Here is a 21635-nt window from a genome sequence, read left to right on the forward strand (position 1 = left end):
TTAGGCTGCTAATATATCACTTTGTTTTAAACACTTAGCAAATATCTTCTCTAATATGAAAATTGAGTCGTAATAGTATTTTTATTGTGATCTCTTCTTGCAGCACAATCGATTTGTGTCAGACAGTAAAGGAAAGGAGCCTGATGTTCTGTTTGTTGGAGATTCACTTGTCCAGCTTCTGCATGAGTTTGAGGTATAGCAAAGTATCTGCATCTCCTTCTTCATACTTCATATCTGTTAGTCATATGAGCGATATTTATGTGTTTTTGTGTAAAATAATTTTTTATGTTTGTTGGCAGGTTTGGCGAAAACTGTTTTCTCCTCTCCATGCTCTGAATTTTGGGGTTGGTGGGGATGCTACACACCATGTATTGTGGAGACTCATGAATGGAGAACTGGACTACATCAGCCCAAAGGTATACGATTTAATAATTTTACCATTTATTGAATGAAATGATAAAAATAAGGATTACCCTTTAAAATTCTCTTAGAGATTTTTTTTCCCCTCATTTTACAAAATCTGTAAAATATCTTTTTTATCCCTTCACAATGAAGCCAGCCATTATCTAACTAAGCTTTTCAGAATATTAAAGGTATAGTTCACCCAAATAGAAAAATTATGTCATTAATAACTTATCCTCATGTTGTTCTAAACCAGTAAGACCTCTGTTTATCTTTGGAACACAGTTTAATATATTTTAGATTTAGTCCGAGAGCTCTCAATCCCTCCATTGAAGCTGTGTGTACGGTATACTGTCCATGTCCAGAAAGGTAAGAAAAACATCATCAAAGTAGTCCATGTGACATCAGAGGGTCAGTTAGAATTTTTTGAAGCATCGAAAATACATTTTGGTCCAAAAATAGCAAAAACTATGACTTTACTCAGCATTGTCTTCTCTTCCGTGTCTGTTGTGAGAGAGTTCAAACAAACCAGTTTGTGATATTTGGTTCGCGAACGAATCATTCGATGTAACTGGATCTTTTTTAACCAGTTCACCAAATCGAACCGAATCGTTTGAAATGGTTCGCGTCTCCAATATGCATTAATCCACAAATGACTTAAGCTGTTAACTTTTTTAATGTGGCTGACACTCCCTCTGAGTTCAAACAAACCAATATCCCGGAGTAATTAATTTACTCAAAAAGTACACTGACTGAACTGCTGTGAAGAGAGAACTGAAGATGAACACCGAGCCGAGCCAGATAATGAACAAAAGATTGACTCATCGGTTTTCGGAAAACCAGTAGTTCTTTCGGACAGTTCATTTCAATAAACCAGTTGAAGAAAACGGTTCACCGGTTCTTTTTGAAAATAGCCACAGACACGATGTGGTTCTGCACAAGGTTATTTATTTTCTGCCTCCCTCACAAACCCCGCCAAACCTTCACACAGGAAAAACAGTCTCCCCCTTCCGGTCACGTAGACTCTCGCGATAATACATTCCCTCGCACATGAAGTTAACAATCTCACTCTCTTCTTTAAATAAAAAAAATGAACGGGTGATTTTGACATAAAACATTGTCACACAAAAAAATGATTTTCAGAACACAGTAACATTTAAGTGAGTTTGCGTATTTAAACAAAAAAAACTGTACCAAGATAGATGCTCAATGGACCAGATTTTACAGTTTCCATACACCCTCATACAGCGTTTTAAGAAGCATAAGAGACATTGGAGAACAGTGGAGAGAACTTTCCTGTTTTTTCCATGAGGGCAATTAGAGCCCCACCCTGTGTACCTCCATCTGGAAGATTGCCCAGTGAAGCATCACTGAATACCACCAAACTCAAATCATCACTGTTGCCCAAGTATTGAAACTTAAGTGTTACCTTCTCTGACTTAAGGTTACGGATCACTCTGTTCACTTCATGTATGGACTGAACAGTAGCATTCTTAATGTTGGATGCTAGGCTACATGTGTCAAACATAACATCTGGTCTTGTTTGTTTAGCAACCCACAGAACCTGTCCTATTTTGGATCTGAGTTGTTCTCTTTCTTTCTCATTTAGTGGGGCCTCTCTCTGTACAGCACGTGTTGCCTGTAAGTGAACTGGTTGTAGGTTTTCAATATAACTGTGCTGATGCACCTGCACTACACCACCCACAGTAGCAATGTTCATCCCCACATATGAAAAACTCTCATGCTCTTCCCGACCCATGTGAAATGCAGATTTAAGTACAGGGATGACATTAGTTACAAAATGCTCTGAACCTGCCCAAAAAAAATCATCCACATGGCATGCCAGTACTCCTGTCACCTCAGACTGCTCATTCTGCCAATAAAACACTGCAGGATCAACCCGTGACATTTTACCACCACTGTTCAGCATGAGTTCTTTGACCTTGTTGTACCAGTAGAGGGAAGCATCTGCAAGTCCATACACACATTTCTTTAGTTTCCACAACACGTTGTCCACGCTCGCTTCTGGTGGGGGACGAATGTAAATGTCTCTTGAGAGTTCCATTCCCTGCAAAAAAGCAGACTTAATATCCATAGAATTCACTTGCCATTTGTTTTGACAAATAACAGCTAACAGCAGCCTGAGTGACTCTGATACACATGTGGGAGAATATTTTTGTAATTCATGCATATTGACTTCTTCAAAACCTCTCGCCACAAGGCGGGCTTTGGGAACAATACCACTAGATGTTTCCCTTAACGTACAGACCCATCTAGTAGAGATACATTTCTGACCTTTGTCTGTGACTTCTTCGTAAACATTATTATTTTGCCAGTTTTCAATCTCTTGCTGTTTAGCAGCATCAAAAGAGATGTCTTTGGTAATAAGTACATCACCATCGGTGTTCTCACATTCAGTGAGAAGATCATCAACTTGTGACTTATGTCTAAAGCTTCCTTTTGACCCTCGCTGCCATTTGGTTCAAGATACTGCACATTGTACCAGTTTCTATATTGCCCTTTTGCTTTCCCTGCTCTGCCTAAAACTCTGGCAGTGTGTTTAGTACCATCATCTCTGTTTGTAAATGTCACTGTCTGACCTGTTCTCAGTTTGACACCAGTGGAACCCACTGTATTAGTAGCATCCCTCTCTGTCTCATTAGTTTGTCTCACATCTTCTCTATCATCTGTTTCTGTGTTTTCAGGGATTTGCACTTCTCTATTAACACTCATTTCATCATCTGAATTCTCTGACACATCAGTGTGTATTACATTTTCTTTTTCTTTACTATTTTCAGGGATATCAGGTAGTACAGGTGTATCCTCATCCTGTGCATTAACTTTATTCAGCCTGGACTGGTGTACTCTGACAAGGATACCACCATGTCTGACAAACACTACAGAGCCATCTTGACCGATAACTACAGCAGGATCTTTCCACTCTGTACTGTCTGCTCGTTTGTAGTACACTCTGTCTCCTGTCTCATACTTTTCATCTGTAGGCCTGAGCTGCTTTCGTAAAGCTCTTTTTATTCTTTCTGAGCATTCCACCTCTGTGAATGCTCTTCTGGAAGCATGCAATGCTGCTAGGTGCTGTCCTACTCTAGTACTCATAGAAGTGCCTTCTAGAGCAGGCAGTTTATTAACCAAAACGGAGGGAAGATTAGGACTGTGACCAAACACCAGCTGGTGTGAACTATAACCATGCACATTGATCATACTGTTTTTGGCCATTAGAGCCCAGTCTAGAGCAATCTGCCAGCCACACCCGTTTTCCCTTTTCACCTTCAGGAGGATCTCGGTCAGAGTCATGTTGTGTCTCTCCAGCAGCCCGTTGCTCCAAGGACTGTATGCTGCTGTAGTCTTCATCTCAATGTTGAATTTTTCTGCCATCTCTCTTATCTCCTCATTGTTGAACTCGCCACCGTTGTCAGTGTATATCCGTTTTGGGGCACCATGAACACTTATCCACGAGTGAATGAAAGAGTTGACAATCTCAGAGGCTTTCTTTGTTCTCACAATGTTTCCAGCGCTGAAGCGTGTGAAATGGTCGATGATGTGGAGGTACCATATGCCAGGTTCCAGCTCATGTAAATCCATTGCCACCGTCTCATTGTACTCTGAGGCTAAAGGCAAACCAACAGCAGGCCTGGGCTTGGTCCTGCTATATCTTTGACATACCTCACAGTCACGGATGATCTCTTGCAAAATAACTGGACAGTCTTTGTCAGTATTTCCAGAGCTGAGGATAAGCCTCTGCAGCCGGTCTGCAGAGGCATGGCCAAACTGCTTGTGAAGCTTCAGGAGAACTTTACGCTTCTCTTTTGTAGACATCTCTGCTGTGATGACAAGGACTTCACTTTCATTGGTGTCCACTTCAGTATTACCATCTCTAATGTCGACACAGTAGTGTCCCGAACTAGTGAGCTCAAGAGGCACTGGTTGCTTGAACATGACAACTTTGTCATTCTCCATGTCTAAAACAGTTCCTGCTCTCTTTAGAGCCATTTTGCTCAGCAGTAAAGGAATATCAACAGGAACAACTTCCGTTTCAATGTGACATTTTGTTGGTCCGATCTTAGCGGGAAGCTTTACCTTTCTGTTGGAGTGTAACACCTGACCATCACCAAATCTGAAAGGTCTGCAGCTTGAAGATTCTGTTTGCATCAGTTTGTTTATTTGGCTTTGGCTCAGGTCTTTCATGTAACTATCCAGCCACTTTTCACCACAAACAGTACGTGTGCATGCTGTGTCAATGATAGTTGATCCCAGTGATTCAGTTAGGAAGATCTCAGAGTCCGTCATAACTTTTGTAAACAGTGTAATGTTACACACTTCGACATTTTCATCTTCTGCTAGCTTTACTTCATTTCTCCGATGAGGAAAGTCTTTGGCCCAATGGTACGTGCTCTGACAAATTACGCATTTTGTTCGCTTACCATATTTGTCGAGTGGGTTTGTACCTTGCTGTGGCTGCCACTGTCTGCTCTGTGACTGGCTGTTGTTCCGTCTGAATTTACCCGGTGGCCTCTGCTCCATGAAAAACGCCGCATCTTGAGTCTCGCTGCCTCCGCTTGCTCCACTGGTTTTTCCTCCGAAAATCCGTTTTAATGCTGACTTCATGGATGCGAATGTTAAATCCATGCACGCTGTAAGTGCTAGCTGCCTACTCTTCTCTTCAAGACAAGCCGTGTCCAGTAGTTTAAACGCTAACACAGCGTCAGGCAGGGTCATGTTGTTCTTCTTCATGCGGTTGTGTCTCTGCTCAAAGTCTATGATGTAGTCTGCCATGGACACCGCGCTGTCTTTGGAAATCGAGTCAAAATGAGAGTACGCTTCATAAGCGCGGTCTTTTTCTTCTCTCAAGAATACGGAGTCCAGCTTAGCTAGCAAGGTTTCCATACCGTTGTCTTCGTTCAGATCGCTCGCGGGGATTTCCAAAGCGGTCTCTCTGGCTCGCCCCTCGAGCCCCAACACCACCGCGAGTGCCTGCTTCTTCTTGTCCAAATCCGTAACAAGTTTCCAAATACTAATTTCATTTTTCCAGCACTCGTATGGTCTGGCTTCGTCAAGCTTAGGCGGTACTCTATAGTTGGAAACCATCCTCTGCTACCATGAAAATAGCCACAGACACGACGTGGTTCTGCACAAGGTTATTTATTTTCTGCCTCCCTCACAAACCCCGCCAAACCTTCACACAGGAAAAACAGTCTCCCCCTTCCGGTCACGTAGACTCTCGCGATAATACATTCCCTCGCACATAAAGTTAACACTTTTGTGCTCAAAGTAATGGCGTCATTGGCCATGATTGCCCTTCATTCAAGCCTTCGGTTTACCCGCGCTCATAACATTAGCACAGAATCAGTTCAGAATCAATCACCAAAAGAATAAGTTCGGTTCAGACTCTCTGTGTGTCAGTCTGCTTCACGCTGAATCACACATGCGCAGTATCATCAGGTTCTCGAATCGGACGCGTCTGACAGAAACGGTTCTTGACTCGAGAATGAGTCAGTCTATTGTTCGTTATCTGGCTCAGCTCGGTGTTCATCTTCAGTTCTCTCTCAGTGTACTGTTTGAGTAAATTAATTACTCCGGGATATTGGTTTGTTTGAACTCAGAGGGAGTGTCAGCCACATTAAAAAAGTTAACAGCTTAAGTCATTTGTGGATTAATGCGTATTGGAGATGCGAACAGTTTCAAACGATTCAGTTCGAATTGGTGAAGTGGTTTGAAAAGATCCGGTTACATCAAATGATTCATTCGCGAACCAGATATGACAAACTGCTTTGTTTTGAACTCTCTCTCACAACAGACACGGAAGAGAAGACAATGCTGAATAAAGTCGTAGTTTTTGCTATTTTTGGACCAAAACGTATTTTCGATGCTTCAAAAAATTCTAACTGACCTTCTGATGTAACATGGACTACTTTGATGATGTTTTTCTTACCTTTCTGGACATGGACAGTATACTGTTCACACAGCTTCAATGGAGGGACTGAGAGCTCTCGGACTAAATCTAAAATATCTTTAACTGTGTTCTGAAGATAAATGGTGGTCTTACTGGTTTGGAACGACATGAGGTTGAGTTATTAATGACATAATTTTGCTATTTGGGTGAACTATCGTTTTAAGGTGGAGTATCTTTACCCTATACTAGATGGTCCAGATGAACTATGTATATGTAAACAGTAAATCTCTGCATTTGTATATGAATACCATATCTTTATTGGGACATGAAAGAAAATTTGGTCCAGATGAACTATGTATATGTAAACAGTAAATCTCTGCATTTGTATATGAATACCATATCTTTATTGGGACATGAAAGAAAATTTGACATCTTAAATTTGAAATAACAAAACAAATGTGGAAGATCATCTTGAAGCAGAATAGAGTAAGTAGAAATGTGATATTTTGTTTGTTTTTATGCAGGTGGTGGTGTTATGGGTAGGCACTAATAATCATGGTCATACCCCAGAACAGATCTGTGGAGGCATCATGGCCATCATCAATGTGATCCATCAGAAACTGCCCCACGCTCACACTCTTGTATTGGTTAGTAATCTTAGCTCTTTTGATTTTTTTACAATAATTTAATTTTTAATTTAATTCATCATACCAGTATTATAAGTCAAAGTGGCATTTTCTTAGCTATTGTGCAGTGGTCAGCAGAGAATTAGGCAAGAGAATATGCTTTAAAAAAAACTGAAGTTATATACCTGTCAAACAAAAGGTAACCCCCCCCACCCCCCCCCCCCCAAGAGTCGTGGCCAAAAGTTTTGAGAATTACATAAATATTGGAAATTGGAAAAGTTGCTGCTTAAGTTTTTATAATAGCAATTTGCATATACTCCAGAATGTTATGAAGAGTGATCAGATGAATTGCATAGTCCTTCTTTGCCATGAAAATTAACTTAATCCCAAAAAAACCTTTCCACTGCATTTCATTGCTGTCATTAAAGGACCTGCTAAGATCATTTCAGTAATCGTCTTGTTAACTCAGGTGAGAACGTTGACGAGCAAAAGGCTGGAGATCATTATGTCAGGCTGATTGGGTTATAATGGCAGACTTGACATGTTAAAAGGAGGGTGATGCTTGAAATCATTGTTCTTCCATTGTTAACCATGGTGACCTGCAAAGAAACGCGTGCAGCCATCATTGCGTTGCATAAAAATGGCTTCACAGGCAAGGATATTGTGGCTACTAAGATTGCACCTAAATCAACAATTTATAGGATCATCAAGAAGTGAGGCGCACAGTGAGGCCAAGACTTTTGGGAGATGGCCTGGTGTCAAGAAGGGCAGCAAAGAAGCCACTTCTCTCCAAAAAAAACATCAGGGACAGATTGATCTTCTGCAGAAAGTATAGTGAATGGACTGCTGAGGACTGGGGCAAAGTCATATTCTCCGATGAAGCCCCTTTCCGATTGTTTGGGGCATCTGGAAAAAGGCTTGTCCGGAGAAGAAAAGGTGAGCGCTACCATCAGTCCCATGTCATGCCAACAGTAAAGCATCCTGACACCATTGATGTGTGGGGTTGCTTCTCATCCAAGGGAGTGGGCTCACTCACAATTCTGCCCAAAAACACAGCCTTGAATAAAGAATGGTACCAAAACACCCTCCAACAGCAACTTCTTCCAACAATCCAACAACAGTTTGGTGAAGAACAATGCATTTTCCAGCACGATGGAGCACCGTGCCATAAGGCAAAAGTGATAACTAAGTGGCTCGGGGACCAGAATGTTGAAATTTTGGGTCCATGGCCTGGAAACTCCCCAGATCTTAATCCCATTGAGAACTTGTGGTCAATCCTCAAGAGGCGGGTGGACAAACAAAAACCCACTAATTCTGACAAACTCCAAGAAGTGATTATGAAAGAATGGGTTGCTATCAGTCAGGATTTGGCCCAGAAGTTGATTGAGAGCATGCCCAGTCGAATTGCAGAGGTCCTGAAAAAGATGGGCCAACACTGCAAATACTGACTCTTTGCATAAATGTTATGTAATTGTCGATAAAAGCCTTTGAAACGTATAAAGTGCTTGTAATTATATTTCAGTACATCACAGAAACAACTGAAACAAAGATCTAAAAGCAGTTTAGCAGCAAACTTTTTGAAAACTAATATTTATGTAATTCTCAAAACTTTTGGCCACAACTGTACATTGTTTGGTGTAAAAGGCCCAAACTTATCATCTGTAATGTAATGTAATGCTCTCTTTCCTCTCCACTAGGGGTTGCTGCCGAGAGGCAAAAGTCCAAACCCTCTTCGTGCACGTAATGCGAGTGTGAATGATCTAGTTCAGGCTGAGGTAGTGTCTCTGTCTCATGCCTCCTTTCTGGACATGGACCCTGGGTTCATTCAATCAGATGGTTCCATCGCACATCAGGACATGTATGATTATCTGCACCTCACGCCTCGGGCCTACCAGAGGGTGTGCCAGCCCTTACATGAACGCATTAGATCCCTGTTAGATAAACATGCTCCCTGAACACACAAAAAAATACAGCAGAAACACCCTTACATGTCCATTAACGTATCCTTTATGCTCCACAAATTAAGCATTGCTGGGATATAAACACCCTTTATAAAACTCATGACTGCTTAATATACATAAACGCATATACTGTATATCACATGCTTTCCATCAATATACATTATTGCTTCCTTGTTACTACAAAAAATAGATTTTATTGTTCACTGGGAACCTACTTAAAGGGATAGTTCATCAAAAAAAAAAAAAAAAAAATCTGTGATGTCATTGTTCATGTTGTTCTATTTTTGTCCCCAATGCATTTTCTTCTGTGCTCCACAAAATAAGTAGTCATGCAGGTTTAGAATGACATGAGGCTAAATAAAACAGATTTTTATTTTTTGGGGGAACTATCCCTTCAAATTCTGTCAGATTTATTCTCTTTATGCAAAATGTGTATATTTACAAGATGCAAATACTCAAATGATGTTATTCCATCGTTGAGCTCTGATGACTAATGGCTGTTGAAGTTCACATAAGGGCTATGTGCTGCTATCGTGGCTTGATTGCTGAATAATTTCATGTAATGCTTGTGTAGGAAACAGCAGCTTTCCCCGGAAGCATGCAGTATAGCTCTTCGATGGTGACAACTCTTCATTTACTTGTTGAAAGGAACAATATGAGTTAATTTGGTTTGTTCTCCATTACTGATTGTCCACAGTACATGCCCATATGCTCTTTTCTGAGAAAAGGGTAGGTGCTTCACAAAAAGTTATGTACCTTTAAAATGATTCCCTCAGATGTATTGTTTAGACACCTGGTGATAAACACTGAATTAGTGTTTCATTTATTTTGTACAGTATTTTTGTTATTTTTGTAATTTTCTCCCAGGTATATGCCTACTTTATATTTGTATTGTTCATTTAGTGTTTTGTTCCAGTGTGTGATAAACTGTCGAATCGCAAGACAGCAGGTGAATTATGTGAACTTTATGCACCGGGGTATCTGAAAGATTTATACAGTGGATGGAATTCTAAAATCGCATAACTAAAGGATTGGGCGAAATTATCTTTTAAGTTGAGAATTTAAATCATAAGGAGCCAATCACTGGTTTTATTTTTATTGTATTACAGTTAAATTGTATTGTTGTATTACTACTAACAAACCATCACTTTCAAATGGTGAAGAATGTGGTTATGGTGTGTGATTCTTCTGCTGCTTTGTCCTGGTGTTTGTGTTCGTACTGCTTTGTCTGAAGGGTTTTTGTGAACGCTACTATCTTCCAGTAGTCTTGGGCGATTCCAGAAATTGAGGAGTTCGATGTCATGCCTGGTGCTGCAATAAACAGTTATCATGGAAAACTTGTCAGGTTTTGGATTTCCTTATAGTTATTTGAAATGTTATGTTTAGTTTATGAATCATGGATATAAGGCCTAAAAAAGAAAAAAAGTTTGGTTCCGGTTGGTTTTCAGTTGAGGTCATTGGTAGAGGTCTTCACGGGTCCAAAAATTCGTGCCCGAACCCGAAAGAGACCCGTAATGTACTACACCGAACCGACCCGGACCCGTCTAATATTTCAAAAACTGGACCCGGACCCGTGTAGATCCGAGAAATGCCTACCAGGACCCGACCCGGACCCGTATATTATTTAAAATCTGGACCCGAACCCGCCGGGAAGACACAGACCCGACTGGACCCGACGTTCACATATTCCACCTTAAATTACTATTACAAGTTAATAAACCTGTTGCGAAAAATAAAGCTTTTTGTCTTACCTAATTTAAAGAGGCGTAGTATCTCTTCCTTGTACCTGCCTGTGATGCATTAATCCTCCGACAAGAAAGTTATTCATGTTATTCCTCTCGTTATTCCAAGTCCAAGCTGAATCCACTCATTATTTCAGCTTAAAAATCCACTTGATGTCACGGTGACGGATGACAAATCCTACTGTGCACATGTACATTCTGACTCGAGTTAATGTCACAAGGTGACGATCTTTAGGGGCGGAACCAAAATTCGGGAAGTTTGGTTCCGCCCGGAAGCGTTTCCGCCCGGACCGGAAAAACAGAACACCGGAACTTCCGGTAGCGCCGTAAGAAGGAAAATCAGGGAATTCGATGCACCTGTGCTATTGTGCCCAAGTTGATACCTGTGGAGAGAAAAGGAGAGAGAGGTGAATAACACGAGGAGGAATAGAGCGAACCCTGTACTTACAGTACGCTGTGTCCAGCCCAGAGGTGAGAGCCATTCAAAGCAAACTAACTGTGCTATTGTGCCCAAGTTGATACCTGTGGAGAGAAAAGGAGAGAGAGAGTGAATAACACGAGGAGGAATAGAGCGAACCCTGTACTTACAGTACGCTGTGTCCAGCCCAGAGGTGAGAGCCATTCAAAGCAAACTAACTGTGCTATTGTGCCCAAGTTGATACCTGTGGAGAGAAAAGGAGAGAGAGTGGGTAACACGAGGAGAGACTGAGGAAACCTGTACTTACGCCGCTGCCTGTGGAGAAAGAGAAAGCGAGTGAGCACCCAAGGAACGAACTGTGTGAACCAGTACTTACTGTGAGCTGTAATCAGCGAAGAGGTGAGAGCAGAACCAAGCTGAACTAACTGTGCCTGTGTGTCCCAGCCGTTGCCTGTGGAGAAAGAGAAAGCGAGTGAGCACCCAAGGAACGAACTGTGTGAACCAGTACTTACTGTGAGCTGTAATCAGCGAAGAGGTGAGAGCAAAACCAAGCTGAATTAACTGTGCCTGTGTGTCCCAGCCGTTGCCTGTGGAGAAAGAGAAAGAGCCCGTTGCCTGTGGAGGAAGAGAAAGAGAGTGAGCACCTCGAGAACGAACTGAGTGAACCAGTACTTACCGTGAGCTGTATTCAGCGAAGAGGAGGAAGAAGGAGGGCGCTACGGATACCTAAGACTCAGGCCGGGGCCCGAGTCCCACGCCCCGGATCCCCGTGGCCCCCTTGCTCCCTGACCTCTTCCCGGCCATAGCCCATCTGGAGGGCCGAGTCAGAGTTTAGTTTTAATTGCCCTTTCCCTATTCCCCAAGCTATTTTTAGATATTTAAATAAAGATTGTTTTATCACTTACTTGTTCTCGTGTTGTTTGGCCATTGGGTCGGGTTTGGGGACCTCCTCGAGGTGGAAGTTGAGAAGGGGTGTGGCTTAGTTAAAGCATAGCCAGCCCCTGGGTGTGACAGATTTGGCGTAGTCGGCAGGGTTTCCACCTCGAGTTGAGTAACCAAGGTCGTCCAATGACCGACAACGCGGGGCTTTCAGCCCAACCCCGTGCCATGCCCGTTTTTATGGGGAGCCCCTGGATTCAAAAATATGGGGGGACAGAATCCGAGGTACGATTGTCTGAATGGAAGGCTCAACTAGAGTACTTGGCCGACCTACAGGGCCTTAGTGCAGCCCAGCGGCTTCAATTTGTGTTAAACTCCCTGGATGGAGAAGCGCGGCGAGAGGTGCATGCCGCCCCCGAAGCCGTTAGAGCCAACGCCCAAACCGTGTTCCAGTTCCTCACTGAACAGTATGGTGACCACACCCCCGTAGCTGTCCTTCGCTCCCAGTTCTTCAATTGTAAGCAGGGCCCCCGCCAACCGATTAGAGCTTTCGCCCTGAGGTTGCGAGAGCAATTCGCCCGACTACAGACCCGTCGGGACCACGGGTTGGGAGATGGAGAGACTCTATTGCGGGACCAGTTTCTTCTGGGGTTGAAGGAGGGTCCGGTGAGACAGAGCCTACGTATCCAGTTTCGAAGGGACCCGGGTCTTACGTTCGAAGATCTGAAGAAAGAGGCACTGGCCCTGGAAGGTGATGAGACTGAGGTGAGTGGTTCCCCAGTGTGTGCGGTTGTCAGTGAAGTAGCACCAGCACAACCCGGAGGCCCTGACTGGAAGCAAGCACTGAAGGCTGAACTTTTGAAAGATGTCCGCGACCAGATGTCTGAACTGTCTAAAGCCCTCGTAGGAGAATTGCGCCAAGGACGGGCGCGGGAGGAACCACGGCCGGCGCCCCGAGACCGAGTGTACTCAGAGGGAGGCCGAGAGCCGTTCAGGCGCCCGAACCACTTTAACCGGCCCCGTTTCGAATGGGACGAGCAAGGGCGACCCATCTGTAACCGCTGTGGCAAACCAGGTCACTATAGCCGTCAGTGTGGGCCCCGCAGGGCGTCAGAAGGGGGTTTTTAGGTCGGCCGGCCACTGTGGGTCGTGTGGCCGGGACCCCTCGAGAAGACCCTGGAAGAGGATATGGCTCTAGGAGCCAGATGATTGGGCGTAGCCCCGTGGCGAAGGTGAGAGTGTGCGGCAAGGAGATTCAATGCCTGGTAGACACAGGCTCCCAAGTGACGTTGTTTGCTGAGAGTTTATCCGAAGAAGTGTTTGGGAAACAAGGGGCACCAGGGGCGGAGGCCCCCTGGCTTACTCTGAAGGGCGCAAACGGCCTCGACATCCCATATATTGGCTACCGATTGACGGACCTAGAGGTTCACGGAGTGATGGTCCCCCAGAAAGGTGTGATTATCGTGCAAGACCATTGTCTGGGTGCACATCGAGCCCTGTTGGGCATGAATGTCCTCGCTGATTGCTGGGAAGAGCTATTTCGGGCTAGGCCCGTATCGAAGATACCACCTGCAGAGAGGCCCAAGTGGGAGTGTGTGGTAGCTGACTGTCGAAGGGTGCAAATGAGCCAAGTCCGCAGGGAACAGGAAGAGGTAGGAAGAGTGATGTGTCGTTTTGCTTTGTCTGTCCCCGCAAAAAGTGAGGCTGTTGTGTGGGCGCGAGTACCGCCCCGAAGAGCGGGCCCAGAAGAGTGGGTGCTGGTGGAGCCCCATGTGGATTGTCCACAAGTGGAAGTGGCACGAGGATTATCGACGGTCCGGCGGGGGAGAGTCCCCGTGAGGATACGGAATGTACATCCATACGCGGTGCAACTACATCGGCACCAACGATTAGCCCGTCTGACAACGGTTACATCCCACCAAGTAAGGGAAGAGAGGGATATTAGTTTTCGTCAGGTGTGCCCCACTGTCATCGAGGTGGCCCTGACACAAGTAGACACCCCATGGGGTGGTATGGAGAGGAGTGTGCCGAGCCACCTGGCGGGTGAGTCGTTACAAGGGGAGGATTTAGAGCAAGCACAGACACAGAAGTTACAGGCCCTCCTTCGGAGATGGCAGCATGTGTTCGCCACCCACGACGAAGACTACGGATGCACCCAGGTGGTACAACATCATATACCTACCGGGGATGCAGGGCCCAGCCGGGAGAGGTATCGCCCAATTCCGCCCACTTTGTATACCGAGGTACGTACACTCCTGCAAGGCATGCTGAAGCAAGGAGTTGTTAGGGAAAGCAGCAGCCCGTGGGCGGCCCCCATAGTGCTGGTGCAAAAGAAGACGGGGGCTTGGAGATTCTGCGTGGACTACCGTAAGCTGAACCTCGTGACTAAGAAAGACGCTTTCCCTTTGCCACGGATCGAAGATTCGCTTGCCAGCCTCACGCAGTCGGCATGGTACTCTACCCTAGATTTGGCCAGTGGCTACTGGCAGGTGCAGGTGGCCGAAGCAGACCGGGAGAAGACTGCCTTTACAACCCCGTTTGGACTATTTGAATGGGACCGGATGCCTTTCGGGCTCTGTAACGCTCCGGCCACCTTCCAGCGGCTGATGCAGCGGTGCTTGGGAGGTCAGTTAATGGAGTCAGTATTAGTTTACCTGGATGATGTGATTGTCTACTCCCCAGATTTTGATTCACACCTGAGGCACCTCGAGGAAGTCTTTCGGGCCATGGAGAAGTACGGATTGAAACTACAGCCCAATAAGTGTCACTTACTACGGAGAGAAGTCAACTTTCTGGGCCACGTGGTCAGTGCGGCTGGAGTGTCCGTCGATCCTGGAAAGGTATCGGCCGTGAAGGACTGGAAGGCCCCGAGGACAGTGAGGCAAGTGCGATCCTTTTTAGGATTTGTGGGATACTATAGGCGTTTCATAAAGGACTTTTCAAAAATTGCTAAACCCCTTAATCAGTTGCTGGTTGGCACAGGTCGTAACCGGGGCCGGGGGTCGCCCAACGTAGACTGGGATGCAAATTGTGAGTCGGCGTTCCAGACATTGAAGCAGGAGCTGCTACAGGCCCCTATCTTGGCATACGCAGATTTCACAAAACCATTCCTTTTGTATACAGATGCCAGCAATCTCGGGCTGGGAGCGGTGTTGGCTCAACGGCAGGACGGAGTTGAGAGGGTCATCGCGTACGCCAGCCGGAGCCTCCACCCAGCCGAGAGGAACGATGCGAACTATAGTTCTTTCAAATTGGAGCTGCTGGCGTTGAAGTGGGCCCTAAGTGAGAAATTTAAAGACTACCTCTGGGGTGCCAAGGTGACGATCATTACAGACAATAACCCATTAGTACACTTACAGACGGCGAAGCTGGGAGCCGTGGAGCAGCGGTGGGTGGCCCAACTGGCCAACTTTGACTATCAACTACAGTACCGACCAGGGCGTGAACACACGAACGCGGACGTCCTCTCAAGGCTGCCCGAAGCGGAAAGCCCCGGAGGGGCCAGCCCGGAGGAGGGCTATATGGTAGGAGCAGTAGAGGCACCAGGCAGCAGACAAGAGGCCGTGCCTGAGAACTGGGGATGGGATCCCCGTCGGTGGAGGGAGAGACAGGCCAGGGATCAAGATGTGCGGCTGGTAAGAGAATGGCTGGAACAGGGCCGACGGCTGACGCCAGCGGAGAGGTTAGCCCAGACGGATACTGGGAGGAGGCTGCTGGGGCAATGGGACAGGCTGGAGCTGAGAGATGGCGTTTTGTGCAGAAGGGTCAGTGACCCGAAGTTGGGCGAAGAAGTACGCCAGATCGTGGTACCCGCAGATGAGGTAACGGCTTTAGTTTCGGCGTACCACAACCAGTTGGGGCATCAGGGACAGGAGAGGACCGTGTCCCTGCTTAGGAGATTCTTCTTTTGGCCCGGGCTAGAGGCATCGGTGCACGCCCTAATTCAAGCTTGCCCGAGATGCATATTGTTTAAGTCCAGACGGGAGGTCCGAGCGCCAATGGTACCCATCCATGCGAAGGCCCCCCTTCATATCATGGCTATGGACTTCTTGACACTGGGCCGACCACGAGATCGCTACCAGAACATCTTGGTAATAACGGATTTGTTCACAAAGTACGCTTGGGCTATCCCCACCCTCGACCAGACTGCAACCACCACCGCTACAGTTTTATGGCGGGCCGTCTTCCAGACGTTCGGATGCCCGGAGTTTCTGCACTCCGATCAAGGAGCCAACTTTGAGTCCAGGGTAATTAGAGAACTATGCCAGTTGTACGGTTGCACGAAAACTCACACCACTTCGTATCATCCTCAGGGGAACGGCGGCTGTGAGAGATTCAATCAGACCCTATTGGGGCTGCTGGGGACCTTGGACCAACAACGGCAGGACGATTGGGTGAGTGCCTTGCCAAACCTCCTACAGGCCTATAACAACAGTATACATAGTACTACGGGTTACGCTCCCACTTACCTGATGTTTGGCAGACACATACGAATGCCTACTGACCTGGTCCTAGGAGTGATAGCCGACCAAGAGGAAGCAAGTGTAACGGAGTGGGTGGGGCGCCATCACCAGCGCTTGCATTTCGCCTATGAGCAGGTGTCAAAAAGGATACAGACGGCAGGAGAGAAAAGTAAGCGGTTGTATGATCGGACTGCTAGAGAAGCCCCTCTACTGCCAGGAGAGAGGGTGTTGGTGAGAGATAATCGGCGGCAGGGGAAGGGGAAACTGAGTGACCGTTGGGAGGCCACCCCTTATGTAGTCTGCCGGCAGCAGAGGCCGGGGCAGCCGGTCTATACCATCCGGCCAGAAGGGAAGTCAGGCCCCGACCGTGTGGTGCACCGGAACATGATTCGCCCATGCCCTAACTACCCTGAAGCCGTGGAAGAAGTCCCCACGGAACCTGTACCAGCGGCCCCCTGGGTTGAAGGTTGGGCTGTGGTACCAGGGAGACCCGTGGTGGCACCACCCCCGATCGCCCCGAGAGAACCAGAAGCAGCCCCTGAACAAGCTGAGCCCGATTCACCAGTGAGACGATCCCGGCGAGAGAACCGAGGCCGACCCCCTGCCCGCTATGGGGAGTGGACAGCCCGAGGACGTTCTAGGGACTAGAACGGATTGGCGGGGGAGGATGTCACAAGGTGACGATCTTTAGGGGCGGAACCAAAATTCGGGAAGTTTGGTTCCGCCCGGAAGCGTTTCCGCCCGGACCGGAAAAACAGAACACCGGAACTTCCGGTAGCGCCGTAAGAAGGAAAATCAGGGAATTCGATGCACCTGTGCTATTGTGCCCAAGTTGATACCTGTGGAGAGAAAAGGAGAGAGAGGTGAATAACACGAGGAGGAATAGAGCGAACCCTGTACTTACAGTACGCTGTGTCCAGCCCAGAGGTGAGAGCCATTCAAAGCAAACTAACTGTGCTATTGTGCCCAAGTTGATACCTGTGGAGAGAAAAGGAGAGAGAGAGTGAATAACACGAGGAGGAATAGAGCGAACCCTGTACTTACAGTACGCTGTGTCCAGCCCAGAGGTGAGAGCCATTCAAAGCAAACTAACTGTGCTATTGTGCCCAAGTTGATACCTGTGGAGAGAAAAGGAGAGAGAGTGGGTAACACGAGGAGAGACTGAGGAAACCTGTACTTACGCCGCTGCCTGTGGAGAAAGAGAAAGCGAGTGAGCACCCAAGGAACGAACTGTGTGAACCAGTACTTACTGTGAGCTGTAATCAGCGAAGAGGTGAGAGCAGAACCAAGCTGAACTAACTGTGCCTGTGTGTCCCAGCCGTTGCCTGTGGAGAAAGAGAAAGCGAGTGAGCACCCAAGGAACGAACTGTGTGAACCAGTACTTACTGTGAGCTGTAATCAGCGAAGAGGTGAGAGCAAAACCAAGCTGAATTAACTGTGCCTGTGTGTCCCAGCCGTTGCCTGTGGAGAAAGAGAAAGAGCCCGTTGCCTGTGGAGGAAGAGAAAGAGAGTGAGCACCTCGAGAACGAACTGAGTGAACCAGTACTTACCGTGAGCTGTATTCAGCGAAGAGGAGGAAGAAGGAGGGCGCTACGGATACCTAAGACTCAGGCCGGGGCCCGAGTCCCACGCCCCGGATCCCCGTGGCCCCCTTGCTCCCTGACCTCTTCCCGGCCATAGCCCATCTGGAGGGCCGAGTCAGAGTTTAGTTTTAATTGCCCTTTCCCTATTCCCCAAGCTATTTTTAGATATTTAAATAAAGATTGTTTTATCACTTACTTGTTCTCGTGTTGTTTGGCCATTGGGTCGGGTTTGGGGACCTCCTCGAGGTGGAAGTTGAGAAGGGGTGTGGCTTAGTTAAAGCATAGCCAGCCCCTGGGTGTGACATTAACTCGCATAATAACTTCGACTCTTTGCCCTTTTGAACTATAATAACGATAGCTCGTACAATGCCATGGCTGCTGACGTTATTTATTTGCTATCATCTGATCTCTGTGCTCTCTGCTCTGCATCGAGTCTGAATCTAACCACTAAAACTTTAAGATTAAACGGTTTATTTATAATATTATAAAAATGGGAGAAAATGTAAAACGCGGTTTGGCGGTCGAAGTGTCCCTCACTGGTTGCCATATAAACATGAAACGCGATCGAGACTGCACATGCGTGCTAGCTGTATCAACCTAAAATGCTTTAACGCAATTTGAGCGTCATAGAAAACATTAATGTGACAGTTCACCTCAGATTGTGTTGCTGATTTGAAATATATTAAATATGAGTGTGTCAAGTCTTTAAGCATTAATACCGTGCGCGCTCTGCTTCTAAAAGCAGAGAGAGAGAGAGAGAGATCGATCACTTTTTTTGGCTCACTCTTTTCTTTTCCTAATTTTACAAGTTGCAAGTTACAAAAAACACAAGCAGTCTTTGATCACGGCCGGATGTTCTCCGAGTCCGATGATTCCGATCGCACGGGTATTACACACAATGTTAAACAGACCCGGGACCCGAGGTAATAGTTTCGGACCCGACCCGGACCCGGCTGATGATTTAAAATATAGACCCGAACCCGTACGGGTCCCGGGTCGGGTCCGGGGTCGACGGGTCTCGGGTGCACTGTGAAGACCTCTAGTCATTGGTCGGTAGGGATTTATTTTTATTTTTATTTTTTTATTTTTTTTCTCCAGTGGCAGTTTTACACACACACACACGCGCTGATTTTAAATGTGTGTACCGGTACTTTTACTACAGTGATTCTGTATTCCCGTTTAAAGTCTGTTGTTGCCATAGACACGCAAAACGCACACACACACACAAAAAGCCTTCGCGGGAGTTTGACAGGCGATCTCATAGTAAGATTAACATGGAGGATTTGAACTTGAAAAACGGAGTGTACAGACATCTTTTTGTAGTCAAACAACATTCTTTGTTATGTTCATTTATGTGGTTTATTTGATTTTGATGCTATAAATTAACTAGAAGCGAGAGACGATCAGTTAGTTTTAACTGATGATCTAACTTACAGCGATCTGTTCGACACATTCAAGAGCCACAAAACGGTATTTATTGTTTACATTTCTTTAAAAAATGACCACATTTGAAAGGTGAAATAACCAAATGAGACTTTGTTTCATATTAAAAGTAAGCTGGTAATGTTAATGTCCTGTCTGTCAGCATGTTGTCAGTGCCCTCTCTGTTCCGCGATATATTGTTTACTCCCCCCTCCCCCCGTGTTTCTCTTAATGTTACGATTTCCAAACCTTAAGTTATAGCTCACTTTAGGAATTGACAGTTAAAGGGTTTTGATGCAATACTTAATGGTTTTTAACGGATTACTTAAGTGTAAAACAGCATTTAAAGGAAACTGTAATTTAATTAACGATGTGTGAAAGATCGTTCTTCCCCAGTCTCATAAAATAAATTTGGGTCGCACATAAATTGACAGGGTCGGTCGGAAACCGGAACCAAACACATTTTTTTTTTAGGCCTAATGTGTCCATAATAAAAAGGAAAATTTCACTTTACATCATTTGCCAAGAAATCACTTTTTGGTATACAAAAAAGATTTTAAATATTACCCAAACATTTGTGGTTAGTATGATTTAAAATATATATATATTTTTAAAACATACACTTTAAGGACACCAAGGCTGACATTTTACAGCCTGAACTAGCCATAAAAATAAGAAAAAAAGCCATAAGAATTAAATTTAGTTATTAAACGTGCTTATAAATTAATTTAATCATGTGTATCTATGATATTAAAGTAACAACAGTTGCTTTCAGAAAACATTCTTCAGTGGCTGTCAGGTCTCATTGAGCCGTATGAACTGAAGTCTGTTGATACTGTGTCTTTGCTGCTACAACATAAGCATTGCAAAACACTCAGCTGGGACATGTTATGGTGTACACAAAAAAATGTGTTGGGTGACATATGAGATCATGCTGAGTGATTCAGTCTGGTAAAGATGGAATTACAGTTCCAAGATCTAAATCAGTGAGTGACAGTTACTAGACATATGTAACTTTAGTTCTTTTTAGAAGTTTTATTAACTCAACGTCAAGCACAACATGTCTATAGTGCCTTGCGAAAGTATTCATACCCCTTCATTTTTTTTTGTTGCAGTATTATGTTAAACTGTTAAAAAAAAAATACCACACACCTCAATCTACAGTCCTGGAGTGGCCAAGCCACAGCCTGGGATTGAACCCAATCAAATATTTCTGGAGAACCCTGAAAATGTGCATCTGCCCCCATCCAACCGGACAGAGCTTGAGAGGTGAAGAGAAGAATGACAGAGAATTTCCAAATGATGATGAGCAAAGCTGGTCACATCGTACCCAAAAAGATATGAGGCAGTAAAAGTGCTTCAGCCAAGTACTAAGTTAAGGTTATGAATATACTTTTACAATGTACTTATTTTTTAAATACATTAACAAAGTTGTGACAGTAATTCACACAAGGCAGCAACATAACAAAATATGAAAAAATTAATACTTTCATGAGGCACTGTATATGTCAGCATGTAACCGGCAGGTACATTTACAGGTAGAATCTGATTTCTCTTCATTCCATCTTATCTGAAAGACATTTATATTCTGAATAACTTTGAACTGATTTTCGCAGTCTGCTTAACACACAATACGGATTCATATCAAAACCACGTTTTTCGACAAATGTGAATCATACCTGCACAGCAATTCTAGAGAATTTTGTACCATTAAATGGTTTTATTTCAACCATATTCTTAGTAATGCCAATTCATCTCAGTTGGGTTGAGGTTAAACTCTTGACCAAGACAATGTTTTTCCATTTTTGTTCATCAGTTATACAATACTTTTAGTGAGACCACCATGTGTTTTCAGTTTAATGAATCTGAGTGAATACAAGACTGATTATGGTGTGCATGCCTGAAATCATTTAGCTGTTAAGGAATTTTTTTTGGTCCTGAGGTGTGCATTAAGTTTGACCTAAGTTCTTCTTGTTCTCAAAAACATCCATCATGTTTTTATCATGACATATCACTGTTACCGCATCAGTAACCGCATAGTACGTTATTAGACAAGAGAAAGGAGAAATTATTTCTTCTAAGGTTTAGTGAAACCTGAACTCTGGATTCTCATAGAACACTCAAGTGCAGAACATTTGTCACTGGACCAAATAGGTCCCCTTTGAATTGAACAGAACAGTTATAAATGTGATATGGTAAGAAAAAGAAAGAAAAGAAAAAAATCTGTGTGG

The 21635-nt window shown here is 45.0% G+C and overlaps 1 protein-coding gene across 2 annotated transcripts in view; it reads left to right on the top strand.

Moving 5' to 3' along the window:
- pafah1b3 (platelet-activating factor acetylhydrolase, isoform Ib, gamma subunit) overlaps window positions 1-21635 on the top strand; it is a 140099-nt gene that overhangs the window by 856 nt on the left and 117608 nt on the right. Inside the window, exons 3-6 of one of the 2 annotated variants that reach the window (XR_009437681.1) lie at window positions 104-193; window positions 300-416; window positions 6835-6957; window positions 8634-9204. Coding sequence is in view for 1 of the 2 variants with exons in the window: in XM_059567672.1 (XP_059423655.1) it covers window positions 104-193; window positions 300-416; window positions 6835-6957; window positions 8634-8891 (588 nt within the window). In the remaining variant the exon portion in view is untranslated. Of the gene's footprint in view, window positions 1-103; window positions 194-299; window positions 417-6834; window positions 6958-8633; window positions 10235-21635 lie in introns of those variants that run through there. The other variant, XM_059567672.1, reaches the window with a different exon arrangement.

This window comes from Carassius carassius, chromosome 15 (genome assembly GCF_963082965.1).
Source record: "Carassius carassius chromosome 15, fCarCar2.1, whole genome shotgun sequence".
NCBI classification, from domain to species: Eukaryota; Metazoa; Chordata; class Actinopteri; order Cypriniformes; family Cyprinidae; genus Carassius; species Carassius carassius.